Consider the following 14,661-nt stretch of genomic DNA (forward strand, 5'->3'; position numbering starts at 1 on the left):
AAACACATTACATTTATGTCGTCTATCATCCAACTGTTCAACATGAAATTCCTTTCTCATCAAAAGTAAGACCTGGAACATGACGGAATATGTGAGACAGATTGATAAGGCTCCACATGGCATGCATGTTTGTGATGATTCCCCGATCATGCGCTAGACACCATAGCATACACTGCTATCTTCAGCTACACTCTTATTCTAAAACATGGAAAATAGCCAATACAGGGTCATTTAACCTCCTATGCCCTTAACATGACCAGTTTTTTCTTTAGAGTAACCTTAAAATAAGAGCATTCAAAATTGCATAAGTGCATAGCACAGTTTTTAAACCCCGAGGTACAACATCGGGAGACTTCCGGGAACGCTTGTGATACAGACCAAAAAGACCAGGCCGGGGTTTGGGGAGTCAATTAGAGAGAGAAAAGTATACAAAAAACACACTGAACACAAATGGTAGAGGAAAGATACAAGGTTTTAGTATATTTTTGTATTTTTTATGATGCCAGAAACTCTCTCTTACAGTGTACCGGAAGTGTGGCTATGTAGGCAATCTTGTCTCTCTTTAGCATCACCCCGGAACAGGAAGAAAATGTTAGCTACTGTGGCTAGCCAGCTACACTGATTTATTCGCCAGAAAAACATCCAGGGTTTGAGGAGACATGGGGGGTGCACAGAGCATTGAAATACCTGGAGGAGGATCCGAAGGTTATCACGTCCTCAGAGTATGTATCTTTACTAGCATGCTAAACCACGAGCTGTAACTGGGCTAGTTGAAAATGGGAACACAACACAGAAATGCTTGTCATGACTGAATTATGATGATAATGTTGTTGCGGTCTTCAGGTTGCTGTAGCATGTCAGTGTGTATTTTAGGGGCTTCCTATGAGTAATTCATCACGTTGTCGTTCAGAAAACAAACTATGTGTAGTCTAACCAATTAAACAGAGCAATGTCTGACGAGTGAAAACTTGCTAGCTAGCTAACGTTAGTTACCTATAGCCAGCCATGACGCTAGATCATCACTTGACTCGAGCAACCGGTCTGTCAATGTGCAGTGACGGGGGTGGGATGTCCTTTCAATTCAGAACACATTTGCAAAGGGCGTTGCACCTGTGTGTTAATAGTAAAAGTGTGGTCATTGAATGTTTAAAGGCAATATGAATTGAGCAGAATTCATATAAACCTCCTGTCTCAATTTGCAGGTGCAAGATAATTCCCCTGGGCATCGTGCAGGATTGGAACCATTCTTTGACTTTATTATTTCCATCAGTGACACAAGATTGGTAAACTGTCATTTCTCGAATTATCTACATCCTGAAGCTGTCAGATCCCATTGCAGCTCAACTGTTTTCAAAGCCAGGGATACAAGACAACCTATAGGTGGACTAACTTTGTTTACAGATGATGATGCACTTTAACATCTGCTAACGTCTTAATTTTTGGCAGAACAAAGATGATGACACATTAAAAGACTTGCTGAAGGTGAATGTGGAAAAACCCATCAAGATGCTGGTATACAGCAACAAGACTCTTGAGCTGAGGGAGGCAACAGTCACACCCAGCAACATGTGGGGAGGTCAGGGGCTGCTGGGTATCAGCATCCGATTCTGCAGCTTTGAAGGAGCCAATGAGAATGTGTGGCATGTTCTGGTGAGTGAATCGCCTTGCAGTTTAGCGCTGCAGACATGAATAATTGTAAAACTGGAAATGTGTTGATGTGTAATGATGTGAAGCCTTGCAGTGACCCGATATACAGTGCAGTGAAAACGTATTTGCCTCCTGTCTGATTTTCTCTATTTTTGATATTGAATGTTATCAGATCTTCAACCAAAACCTATATTAAATAAAGGGAACCTGAGGTTACAAATATCAAAAATATATACTTATTTTATTGATTTAATTAACACCCAATTCCCCTGTGTGAAAAAGTAATTGCCACATTACACTCTAACTGGTTGTGCCACCTTTAGCTGCAATGACTCCAACCAAACACTTCCTGTAGTTGTTGATCTGTCATGTCACTGTGGAGGAATTTTGGCCCACTCTTGCATGCAGAACTGCTTTAACTCAGTGACATTTGTGGGTTTTCAAGCGTGAACTGCTTGTTTCAAGTCCTGCAACAACATCTCAACATCAGTGTGTGTTTTGGATAATTGTCTTGCTGCATGACCCAGCTGCGCTTCAGCTTCAGCTCATAGACGGATGGCCTGACATTCTCCTGTATAATTATCTGATACAGAGCAGAATTCATGGTTCCTTCTATTAAGGCAAGTCGTCCAGGTCCTGAGGCAGCAAAGCATCCCCAAACCATCACACTACCACCACCATGCTTGACCGTTGGTATGAGGTTCTTACTGTGGAATGCAGTGTTTGGTTTTCGCCCGGCATAATGGGACCCATGTCGTCCAAAAAGATGACTCAAGTTTGCCAAAAAGCACCTGGAAGCACCTGGATGATCAAGACTCCTCATACCAACGGTCAAGCATGGTGGTGGTAGTGTGATGGTTTGGGGATGCTTTGCTGCCTCAGGACCTGGACGACTTGCCTTAATAGAAGGAACCATGAATTCTGCTCTGTATCAGAGAATTCTACAGGAGAATGTCAGGCCATCCGTCTGTGAGCTGAAGCGCAGATGGGTCATGCAGCAAGACAATTATCCAAAACACACAATCAAATCTACATGAAAATGGCTAAAAAGCAAGACATTTGAAGTTTTGGAATGGACTAGTCAAAGTCCAGACCTAATCCCAATTGAGATGTTGTGGTAGGACTTGAAACGATCAGTTCATGCTTGAAAACCAACAAATGTCGCTGAGTTAAAGCAGTTCTGCATGCAAGAGTGGGCCAAAATTCCTCCACAGCAATGTGAGAGACTGATCAACAACTACAGGAAGCATTTGGTTGCAGTCATTGCAGCTTAAGATGGCACAACCAGTTAATGAGTGTAAGGGGGCAATTACTTTTTCACACAGGGGCATTGGGTGTTGCATAATTTTGTTTATGAAATAAGTGTGTAATTGTTGTGTTATTTGTTTACTCAGGTTCCCTTTATCTAATATGTAGGTTTTGGTTGAAGATCTGATAACGTTCAGTATAAAAAATATGCAAAATTAGAAAGGGGGCAAATAGTTTTTCACAGCACTGTATTTATAATATCGGTCTGTATTTTATTTCTTGTCCTCAGGAAGTGGAGCCAAATTCTCCTGCAGCCCTGGCTGGTTTGAGACCACACACTGACTACATCATAGGTGGAGACACTGTCATGAACGAGGTGTGTGGGATGCCTTTCTTTAGTGTCATTTCAATGATGTTCTCCCTACACTAAGCTGTTGATGTAGTGTTTGACTGGTTTTTGTCTGGATTTTTCCCCACAGCCTGAGGATCTCTTCTCCCTCATTGAAACGCATGAAAGGAAAGGGCTTAAGTTGTATGTGTATAACACTGACACGGACAACTGTCGGGATGTGGTCATCACTCCAAACTCTGAATGGGGTGGAGAGGGCAGGTAAGGCATTGACATTTTGGTAATTCATTTAGCTGACATACCTATAGGCTACCACGTAGCACACTCATTCTCTCTGCCCTAAAGCCTAGGCTGTGGGATTGGCTATGGCTACCTGCACAGGATACCCACACAGACATTTGAAGAGGGTAAGAAGATCAGTTTCCCTGGACATATTCAAAGTGAACCAGTTTCCCCACTCAAGGATGGCTTCACAGAGGTAAGACATTTTTCTAAATGACCTACTAATTTTCACTCCCAATACCTGCCAGTCACATGAGGGAATTTGTATACAATGAGAATATTCTACAGCTGGGGCTTCCCGAGTGGCACAGCGGTCTAAGGCAGTGCTAGAGGCGTCACTACAAATCCGGGTTCAATCCCGGCTATGTCGCAGCTCGCCACGACTGGGAGCCCCATGAGGCGGCGCACATTGGCCCAGCGCTGTCTGGTTTAGGGGAGGATTTGGCCGGCTGGGATGTCCTTGTCCCATCGCACTCTAGCAACTCCTTGTGCCGACTTCGGTCGCCAGCTGTACGATGTTTCCTCCGACACATTGGTGCGGCTGGCTTCCAGGTTAAGCGAGCAGTGTGTCAAGAAGCAGTGCGGCTTGGCGGGGTCGTGTTTCGGAGGACGCATGGCTCTCGGCCTTTTGCAGCGATGGGACAAGACTGTAACTACCAATTGGATATCACGAAATTGGGGTAAAAAGTACCCCAAAAAAGAATATTCTACAGCACCAGGTGTTGATCCCAGTTTTCATTTGTTCCTTAGGTTCAGCTCTCTGCTGTCAGTCCTCAACCTGCAGTGCCTTCTGCTCCTACTGGGTTGGAACAAAATCTCTTTGACCTGTCAGTCAGCTCAGCTCCTCCCACTGTCCCGAGCGCTCTACAAACAGGTATGCTAGGTATCACTACTTTTCATTTAGACGCATATTGCTTACTGACTTGATATCACCAAGTAAGAGATTAGTTATTACAATCGATTGTCTCTTTGTCCAAGGAGTACCTACTGTGCCATTGTTGCCTAGCCAAGTCAGCCCCCTGCTAAGCACTGTACCTCCAGTCATACCTGCTACCATGTTAGCAGGTCAGTGTTAGACACGGTTCTAGTTTGTGACAATATGATGCTGCATGTATTATTTGCATGTGGCTTTGTGTATTTCATTATGTTCATATTTCCTGCACAGGTCTAATGTCGTTACCCGGAGGCCTACCTCCCCTTCACAAACTGGCAAATTTCAATTTCACTTTACCAGACTTGGGCACTGTGTCGTTACCAGGAGGGATGCCACCAGCAGGTAATGTCAATGTTTTCAAGATTCTTTGATGGTTTTTAAGATGTAAGTTTATGGATATTTGTATACTACTGTCAGTAATATTCCTGTATTGCTGAAACTTTCCACCTGTCTTCCTCAGGTTTCCCTCCATTGGCCCCTCTTCCTCTCCTGAACCTATCCATGCTCAACTCCCAGCTGCCTTTGGTCCCAGGGGTAACTCTGCCTCCATCTGAGTTCACACTCCCAGACACCCTCATCCTGGACGCAACATCCTTCTCCAGCGACACATTGACAGAAACACTCCTCCCTACACCAGTAGCTTCCTCTAAACCTAGAGAAGCACCAGTGACCTGACTCCTCCTAGCAAAGAACCATTTACCAACAAGATCTACTGTATTTAAAACTCAACAAGAAAGAATCTTGAAACACTCCTTGTTGTACTCCAGAACTATGGCGGCGTCCCCAATTATCCACCCTTTTCCAGAAGTGTGTATATTTTCACACTTCCTGTTGTGGATTTACAAGCATTGGATTGGTGTAATCATTGGCTAGAGAAGTTTCCACCATTGTTAAATCCATGATGGGGAGTGTACACAAGTGCACACTGGGAAAAGGTTGGAGAATTTCTGAAGAAAGGGTCTTCAGAAGAACGATGGGCGGTCAGAAATATGAGAATTATTGTGTGAGAGATCCGCTTTAGCCTGTTGTAATGCAGAATAATGTCTTTATTTTTTGTTGTACTAAAACAATATGAATGAAAGTGTGTAATTGAAACATCCCTTTCTTGATTAAATGGATGTATTTTTCTCATCTACTGCGTTGACTTCTCATACTTCCGCCTCAGTTCTGTAGTTTTTGGTTGGTGTAAAAATGAAGGTGCTTTACTTCTGAAAACCACAGGGTGTCGGTGTAGGACCACAATGAAATGTGACTATGGGAGAATCTCAATTGTATACTCCTTGTGTCCTCTCTCCCCTCAAAACCCATCAAATGAGAAAGCCAGAGGTCTCGCCCCACTGACCTTCTCCAGTGGGTTTTGAGGAGGAGAGAGGACGCAAGGACTATGCAATTGAGATTTTCCCACAATGTACATGAGCAGATTCTTTTGCCATCACTATTACCAAGTTGGTGAATCTTTGCTACAAAAAAAAAGTTAATTATGCCGCAAACTTCACATGCAATTGCAAATGTAACATATTAGCTTTTATTTTTTTTTTTGGTATAAACCAAGTAGCTTCAAACATTTATTCCCATTCAGTGTTATATGGAAATTGGTATGATTCACTCTTTGTAGGCCTGCTGTTAACTGTATTGAGCCCTTCAGCATTTTCTGCTACAAGTTTTTAGATGGTCAGTGGAACAGAATAGATTGGTGCAACAGCTGATCAAGAATGCTGCTGCTCATGTGAACTTTGCCCTTCTTAGGTGCCATCTCTTCACTGGCCCCCAGTTCCTGCTAGCATCAGATCTAAAGCATGCCTACTCTATTGGGCAGTGAAAGGAACTCAAATCATACACGCAAATAATCAGACTGGGTCACTGTCTGGTCAGCAGGCCCTTCCGGCACGGTCTCATCGGTCCTGACCCCAACGACAAGGAACACCATCTTCCCTTCTCAATGATCCCCAATATTGTCAGGGAGCCAAATATACATTGTTGAGGTGTTCACTCTGGGCTACGTCTACAATTCCAGCAGAATCATCAGAGGTTAATCTTTACAAGTGCAGGAAATACATCAGAAATTGAGCAAAAGCACAGGTTTTGGAGAACAGCTATTTTCCTTTGGAGCAATTGGGTGCAAGATTTCATTCCGTTTCATTGGGAAAAGGTAGCCAGACAAGATATGTAATTTAAGACTGGACTTTTAATTCTTTGCAATTTACAGTTCATTCAGAAAGTATTCAAACCCCTTCACTTTTTCCACATTGTTACATTACAGCCTAATTCTAAAATTGATTAAAATGATTTTCCCCCTCAATCTACACACAATACCCCATAATGACAAAGCAAAAACAGGTTTAGAAATGTTTACTAATTTATTAAAAATAAGAAATACCTTATTTACATAAGTATTCAGACCCTTTGCTATGAGACTCGAAATTGAACTCAGGTGCATCCTGTTTCCATTGATCATCCTTGAGCTGTTTCTACAACTTGGGAGTCCACCTGTTGTAAATTCAATTGATTGGACATGATTTGGAAAGGCACACGCCTGTCTATATAAGGTCCCACAGTTGACGGTGCATGTCAGAGCAAAAACCAAGCCATGAGGTTGAAGGAATTGTCCGTAGAGCTCCGAGACAGGATTGTGTCGAGGCACAGATCTGGGGAAGGGTACCAAAAAATGTCTGCAGCATTGAAGGTCCCCAAGAACACAATTGCCTCCATCATTCTTAAATGGAAGAAGTTTGGAACCATCAACTCTTCCTAGAGCTGGCCGTCCGGCCAAACTGAGCAATCGGGGGAGAAGGGTCTTGGTCAGGGAGGTGACCAAGAACCCGATGGTCACTCTGACAGAGCTCCTCTGTGGAGATGGGAGAACCTTACAGAAGGACAACCTTCTCTGCAGCACTCCACCAAGTCAGGCCTTTATGGTAGAGTGGCCAGACAGAAGCCACTCAGTAAAAGGCACGACAGCCCGACTTGGAGTTTGCCAAAATTCACCTAAAGGACTCTCAAACCATGAGAAAACAAGATTCTCTGGTCTGATGAAACCAAGATTGAACTCTTTGGCCTGAATGCCAAGCGTCACGTCTGCAGGAAACCTGGCACCATCCCTACGGTGAAGCATGGTGGTGGCAGCATCATGCTGTGGGGATGTTTTTCAGCGGCAGGGACTGGGAGACTAGTCAGGAGAGGGAAAGATGAACGGAGCAAAGTACAGAGATAAAATATATATATATAAAATATATTTTACATTTTAGCAGACGCTCTTATCCAGAGCGACTTACTGGAGCAATTAGGGTTAAGTGTCTTGCTCAAGGGCATGTCGACAGATTTTTCACCTAGTCGGCTCGGGGATTAGAACCAGCGACCTTTCGGTTACTGGCACAACGCTCTTAACCACTAAGCTACCTTCATCCTTGATGAAAACCTGCTCAGGACCTCAGACTGGAGCGAAGGTTCACCTTCCAAACAGGACAACGACCCTAAGCACACAGCCAAGACAACACAGGAGTGCCTTCGGGACAAGTTTCTGAATGTCCTTGAGTGGCCCAGCCAGAGCCCAGACTTTAACCCGATCGAACATCTCTGGAGAGACCTGAAAATAGCTGTGCAGCCACGCTCCCCATCCAACCTGCCAGAGCTTGAGAGGATCTGCAGAGAAGAATGGGAGAAACTCCTCAAATACAGGTGTGCCAAGTTTGTAGCATCATACCCGAGGCAGTAATCACTGCCAAAGGTGCTTCAACAAAGTACTGAGTAAAGGGTCTGAATACTTATGTAAATGTGATATGTTGTTTATTTTAAATAAATTTGCAAACATTTCAAAAAATGTGTTTTTCCTTTGTCATCATGGGTAGTGTAGCTTGATGAGGGGGAAAAAGCGATTTAATCAATTTTAGAATAAGGCTGTAACGTAACAAAATGTGGATAAAGTTGAGGGGTCTGAATACTTTCCGAATGCACTGTATGTCAGGACTACTGACTGAAAGGCCCAACATCATCCATCCAAATTTACAGAAGTCATGGAACACAAGAGAGCTCCTCCCACCGTAGTCTCCAAAAGAAGTCAGTTGTATAGCATGCTGTGATTGCCTGTTATTTATCATCGTCATTTATTATTTTTTACAGAACTGTACAATTTGTACCCAAAGTGGATCATACAGCCCTAAAAAGTAAGAGCAACATCAAAAGCAGCACAATGAAAACAATCCAGGAAATACATTTACAAGGGAAATTGTTAAAAGGTCCAATGCAGCCATTTTTATCTCAATATCAAGTCATTTCTGGGTAACAATTAAGTACCTTACTGTGATTCTTTTTACCATTTTAATTGAAAACAAAAACACAGCTTCTTTGCAAAATAGCAATTTCTGAAACAAAGAATTTCAATAAGACTGTCAGAATGGTCTGAGTGGGGAGGGGAAAACTGAAAACTAGCTGTTATTGGCAGAGAGGTTTGGAACTATTTCTTATTAATCTATTAACTAATTTACCGCCTGGTGATGTAACCAGGCAGGCCAAAACTCCATCCCACCACAACAGGCTGACATTTCTGGCGGTCTTGTCAAACAGCTCTTACACTAAAAGGGCATTATCATAATTCTCACAATTTCACAGTATTATTCCAACCTCAGTGTGGTAATGTATATAAAACACAGGAAAAATCACATTTGACTGCACTGGGCCTTTAAACATTTGTACAGAATGGTGCAGCTGCAATTTGAAATCTGAAAATCATCTTCTGTACAGCAAATATACATGTACTCTAAGGAATTCTTTAAAATCTTACTGCATAGGATTTTGTACATTGATATGTCTACATTTGGTTATTTTGTGCATTCAACATTAGTATGCTGCCTGGGCCTAAATGACAGATGCCACATGTGCTAAAAATTACATTCTCATGGCTAATTGTACAACTCAAAATAAAATCCAACACTTTCAAAAAAAAAAAAATATTATAATACATACGGCCAAATGATGGTGAAATCATTGTAGACCTACAAAAACGATGAATGTCCGCTCCTTAAGGAAACTCCTAGAAGTTAAATCACCCTGGCAGCACCATGTTAATTATTCTAAACAGCGGGCTGCCAGGTATCCCTTAGGTCCTGTAAGGTTTCCACCAGCAAACCAAACTCACAAGTGTCCAGTCACATACAGTGGGGAGAACAAGTATTTGATACACTGCCGATTTTGCAGGTTTTCCTACTCACAAAGCATGTAGAGGTCTGTAATTTTTATCATAGGTACACTTCAACTGTGAGAGACGGAAACTAAAACAAAAATCCAGAAAATCACATTGTATGATTTTTAAGTAATTAATTTGCATTTTATTGCATGACATAAGTATTTGATCACCTACCAACCAGTAAGAATTCCGGCTGTTACAGACCTGTTAGTTTTTCTTTAAGAAGCCCTCCTGTTCTCCACTCATTACCTGTATTAACTGTACCTGTTTGAACTCGTTACCTGTATAAACGACACCTGTCCACACACTCAAACAGACTCCAACCTCTCCACAATGGCCAAGACCAGAGAGCTGTGTAAGGACATCAGGGATAAAATTGTAGACCTGCACAAGGCTGGGATGGGCTACAGGACAATAGGCAAGCAGATTGGTGAGAAGGCAACAACTGTTGGCGCAATTATTAGAAAATGGAAGAAGTTCAAGATGACGGTCAATCACCCTCGGTCTGGGGCTCCATGCAAGATCTCACCTCGTGGGGCATCAATGATCATGAGGAGGGTGAGGGATCAGCTCAGAACTACACGGCAGGACCTGGTCAATGACCTGAAGAGAGCTGGGACCACAGTCTCAAAGAAAACCATTAGTAACACACTACGCCGTCATGGATTAAAATCCTACAGCACACGCAAGGTCCCCCTGCTCAAGCCAGCGCATGTCCAGGCCCGTCTGAAGTTTGCCATGACCATCTGGATGACCCAGAGGAGGAATGTGAGAAGGTCATGTGGTCTGATGAGACAAAAATAGAGCTTTTTGGTCTAAACTCCACTCGCCGTGTTTGGAGGAAGAAGAAGGATGAGTACAACCCCAAGAACACCATCCCAACCGTGAAGCATGGAGGTGGAAACATCATTCTTTGGGGATGCTTTTCTGCAAATGGGACAGGACGACTGCACCGTATTGAGGGGAGGATGGATGGGGCCATGTATCGCAAGATCTTGGCCAACAACCTCCTTCCCTCAGTAAGAGCATTGAAGATGGGTCGTGGCTGGGTCTTCCAGCATGACAACGACCCGAAACACACAGCCAGGGCAACTAAGGAGTGGCTCCGTAAGAAGCATCTCAAGGTCCTGGAGTGGCCTAGCCAGTCTCCAGACCTGAACCCAATAGAAAATCTTTGGAGGGAGCTGAAAGTCCGTATTGCCCAGCGACAGCCCCGAAACCTGAAGGATCTGGAGAAGGTCTGTATGGAGGAGTGGGCCAAAATCCCTGCTGCAGTGTGTGCAAACCTGGTCAAGACCTACAGGAAACGTATGATCTCTGTAATTGCAAACGAAGGTTTCTGTACCAAATATTAAGTTCTGCTTTTCTGATGTATCAAATACTTATGTCATGCAATAAAATGCAAATTAATTACTTAAAAATCATACAATGTGATTTTCTGGATTTTTGTTTTAGATTCCATCTCTCATAGTTGAAGTGTACCTATGATAAAAATTACAGACCTCTACATTCTTTGTAAGTAGGAAAACCTGCAAAATTGGCAGTGTATCAAATACTTGTTCTCCCCACTGTATATTCAAGGTACTGTCTGTAGCAGTGCTCTATTCAATCTTCACAAGGTAATTTACTCATGTTCTTTTAAACATCCATTCATTAAGAAGTCTTTAGTAAACACCCATTTGAAACCCAGCACAGTACAGGCAAAGGCCAAATTCCACACCATTCAGTCTGCGGGGTTTATTGTCAATGGACCTCTTGTCCTTCCATACACCGCTGGTTGGCAGGCAGCTCCTCTCCTACACACCTGGTCCTGTGGGGGAGGGGGCTCTGCAGGCGTGGGGCAGCCAGTCAGTCAGTCAGTGCACGGCCAGCCCTCAGTATGAGATGATGCTGGAGGAGGCAGGTCCTGAGCCACCAGCGCTCAGCTGCAGATTCCCTGAAGAGCTGGACCTCCTCATGTGAGGGAGCAGGTAGGAATCCCTTCCCAGCTGGTGAACATCGAACCGGTCCTCCTTCCTATATGCCAAGCAGCGCCTTATAAAGGCCTTGGGGAATAAAGGAGACATAATTCAAAACACAGCACCAATTAAAATGAAACATTGGAGCAAGACGCTTTTTTTTATGGCTGGACAGAAATGCATTTCAAAAGGGCTTTAATGTCTGTCTGTATGTACCAATAATGAACACTAGAGGTCTCAACAAAAGCAATGTTTATACAGGAATTGATTAATCATAAAACAATCCCAAAATATTATGAAGAAGATTAAATAGAAGTGACACAATTGCAGTCAGATGGTAACATTCAGAACACAACTTCTCCCACGGACCTTTGCTTCATTACTGGCAACAGGCTTGACAGGAAACTGAACTTCGGTTGCTTTAAGAATTGTGTTCTCCTGCAGGATATCCTGCTGAGACTGATTGTGACCAAATGGCTGAAAGAGAAATAAGGCGACGAGTTAACTTATTTTCACGACACTTATTTCATAAGTCGATAAAGCCAGTTCTCTAACACGTACTTTTCTTCCATACAAACACTGGAAAAAGATGACGCCCACAGACCACACGTCCACCTTGTTGGAGATCTTTGGAGGTTCTTTGCCAACAACAAAACACTCAGGAGGCAAGTACCTTTGAGAGAACACAAAACAAAATGATATATCTGTCCATATGTCAAGCATCATAATATCCAAATCATGTGCTGGTTCTGTGATACAGTCCCTTCCGAAAGTATTCATACCCCTTGACTTATTCCACATTTTGTAGTGTTACAGCCTGAATTCAAAATGGATTAAATAGATTTCTCACCCATCTACACACAATACCCCATAATGACAAAGTGAAAACATATTTAGACATTTTAACAAATGTATTGAAAATGAAATACAGAAATCTCATTTACATAAGTATTCACACCGCTGAGTCAATACTTTGTAGAAGCACCTTTGGTGGCAATTACAGCATTGAGTCACCTTGGATGTCTATCAGCTTTGTACATTTAGATGTGGGGATTTTCTCCCATTCTTCCTTGCAGATTTTCTAAATCTCTGTTAATTTAAATTGGGAGCAGCGGTGAACAGCAATCAACTGTTTCCACAGATTTTCAAATGGCCCACTCATGGACTTTCACATTCTTGTTCTGAAGCCATTCCAGTGTTGCTTTGGCTGTATTTTTTTAATTTAACCTTTATTTAACTAGGCAAGTCAGTTAAGAACAAATTCTTATTTACAACGACGGCCTACCCCGGCCAAACCCGGACGATGCTGGGCCAATTGTGCACCGCCATATGGGACTCCCAATCACGGCCGGATTGTGATACAGCCTGGAATTGAACCAGGGTCTGTAGTGACGCCTCTAGCACTGAGATGCAGTGCCTTAGACCGCTGCGCCACTCGGAGTCATTGTCCTGTTGTAACGCAAATCTTCGCCCCCCAATCTAAGGTTGTTTGCACTCTGAAGCAGGTTCTTAAAGGACTTTTCTGTAATTGGCTCCATTCCCTCTATCCCTACCAGTCTCTGCTTCTGAAAAGCATCCCCATGCTGCCGCCACAATGCGTCACGGTAGGGCTGGTGTTAGACGGGTGATGAGCTGTGCCTGGTTCTCTCTAGACACAGCGCTTTGAATTCAGGCCAAAGAGTTATTTGTCTCATCAGACCACATAATCTTTTACCTTATGCTCGGAGTCATTCACGTGCCTTTTTGCAAACTCCAGGCTTGCTGTCATGTGCCTTTTTCTCACATCTGGCCACTCTCCCATAAAGCCCAGATTGGTGAAGTGCTGTAGAGACTTGTCCTTCAGGCAGGTTATCCCATCTCAGCCAAGGAACTCTGTAGTTCTGTCAGAGTGGTCATTGGGTTTTTGGTCACCTCCGTGACCAAGGTCCTCCTCGCCCGGTTGCTCAGTTTGGTTGGCTGGCCAGCTCTAGGCAGAGTCTGGGTAGTTCCATATTTATTGTATTTTTCCCAATGATGGTGACCACTGTGGTGAAAGAAAACTTTCAACACTCTAGAAATTGTTTTATACCCTTCCCCAGATATCTCAGAGAACTACTGACAGTTCCTTGGGCTTCATGGTATCGTTTCTGCTCTGACATGCACTGTCAACTGTGGGACCTTATATAGACAGGTGTGTTTCTTTCTAAATCATGTCCAAACAATTGATTTGGCCACCGGTGGACTCCAATCAAGTTGTAGTGACATGTCAAGGATGATCAAAGGAAATTGGATACACCCGAGCTCAATTTGGAACATCAAAGCAAATGGGTGTAAATTAGATACAGTGGGGGAAAAAAGTATTTAGTCAGCCACCAATTGTGCAAGTTCTCCCACTTAAAAAGATGAGGCCTGTCATTTTCATCATAGGTACACGTCAACTATGACAGACAAAATTAGGAAAAAAAATCCAGAAAATCACATTGTAGGATTTTTAATGAATTTATTTGCAAATTATGGTGGAAAATAAGTATTCGGTCAATAACAAAAGTTTCTCAATACTTTGTTATATACCCTTTGTTGACAATGACACAGGTTAAACGTTTTCTGTAAGTCTTCACAAGGTTTTCACACACTGTTGCTGGTATTTTGGCCCATTCCTCCATGCAGATCTCCTCTAGAGCAGTGATGTTTTGGGGCTGTCGCTGGGCAACACGGACTTTCAACTCCCTCCAAAGATTGTCTATGGGGTTGAGATCTGGAGACTGGCTAGGCCACTCCAGGACCTTGAAATGCTGCTTACGAAGCCACTCCTTCGTTGCCCGGGCGGTGTGTTTGGGATCATTGTCATGCTGAAAGACCCAGCCACGTTTCATCTTCAATGCCCTTGCTGATGGAAGGAGGTTTTCACTCAAAATCTCACGATACATGGCCCCATTCATTCTTTCCTTTACACGGATCAGTCGTCCTGGTCCCTTTGCAGAAAAACAGCCCCAAAGCATGATGTTTCCACCCCCATGCTTCACAGTAGGTATGGTGTTCTTTGGATGCAACTCAGCATTCTTTGTCCTCCAAACACGACGATTTG

General features: G+C 43.2%; 2 protein-coding genes across 5 annotated transcripts in view; one reads left to right on the forward strand and one right to left on the reverse strand.

Annotated features, from left to right (window-relative positions):
- Nucleotides 1-399: 399 nt before the first annotated feature.
- LOC121536259 (Golgi reassembly-stacking protein 2) lies at nucleotides 400-5,591 on the forward strand. Of its 2 annotated transcripts, XM_041843524.2 has the most exons (10): nucleotides 400-722; nucleotides 1,203-1,283; nucleotides 1,447-1,650; nucleotides 3,185-3,271; nucleotides 3,375-3,505; nucleotides 3,590-3,722; nucleotides 4,277-4,400; nucleotides 4,505-4,591; nucleotides 4,692-4,802; nucleotides 4,921-5,591. In XM_041843524.2, exons 1-10 carry the CDS (start codon nucleotides 660-662, stop codon nucleotides 5,133-5,135), a joined length of 1,236 nt encoding a protein of 411 aa, XP_041699458.2. In that variant the 5' UTR covers nucleotides 400-659; the 3' UTR covers nucleotides 5,136-5,591. The 2 variants fall into 2 exon arrangements, with proteins under 2 accessions (XP_041699458.2, XP_041699459.2); XM_041843525.2 differs by lacking the exon at nucleotides 4,505-4,591 and having other exon boundaries at nucleotides 402-722.
- Nucleotides 5,592-11,151: 5,560 nt separating this feature from the next.
- LOC121536792 (serine/threonine-protein kinase tousled-like 1-B) overlaps nucleotides 11,152-14,661 on the reverse strand; it is a 44,980-nt gene continuing 41,470 nt past the window's right edge. For all 3 annotated transcript variants that reach the window (XM_041844346.2, XM_041844344.2, XM_041844345.2), the window contains exons 20-22: nucleotides 12,159-12,270; nucleotides 11,967-12,074; nucleotides 11,152-11,684 (exon numbers count right to left, since the gene is read on the reverse strand). In XM_041844346.2, the coding sequence (XP_041700280.2) occupies nucleotides 11,514-11,684; nucleotides 11,967-12,074; nucleotides 12,159-12,270 (391 nt within the window). In that variant the 3' untranslated portion in view covers nucleotides 11,152-11,513. The remainder of the gene's footprint in view (nucleotides 11,685-11,966; nucleotides 12,075-12,158; nucleotides 12,271-14,661) is intronic.

This window comes from Coregonus clupeaformis, chromosome 23 (genome assembly GCF_020615455.1).
Source record: "Coregonus clupeaformis isolate EN_2021a chromosome 23, ASM2061545v1, whole genome shotgun sequence".
Taxonomy (NCBI): Eukaryota; Metazoa; Chordata; class Actinopteri; order Salmoniformes; family Salmonidae; genus Coregonus; species Coregonus clupeaformis.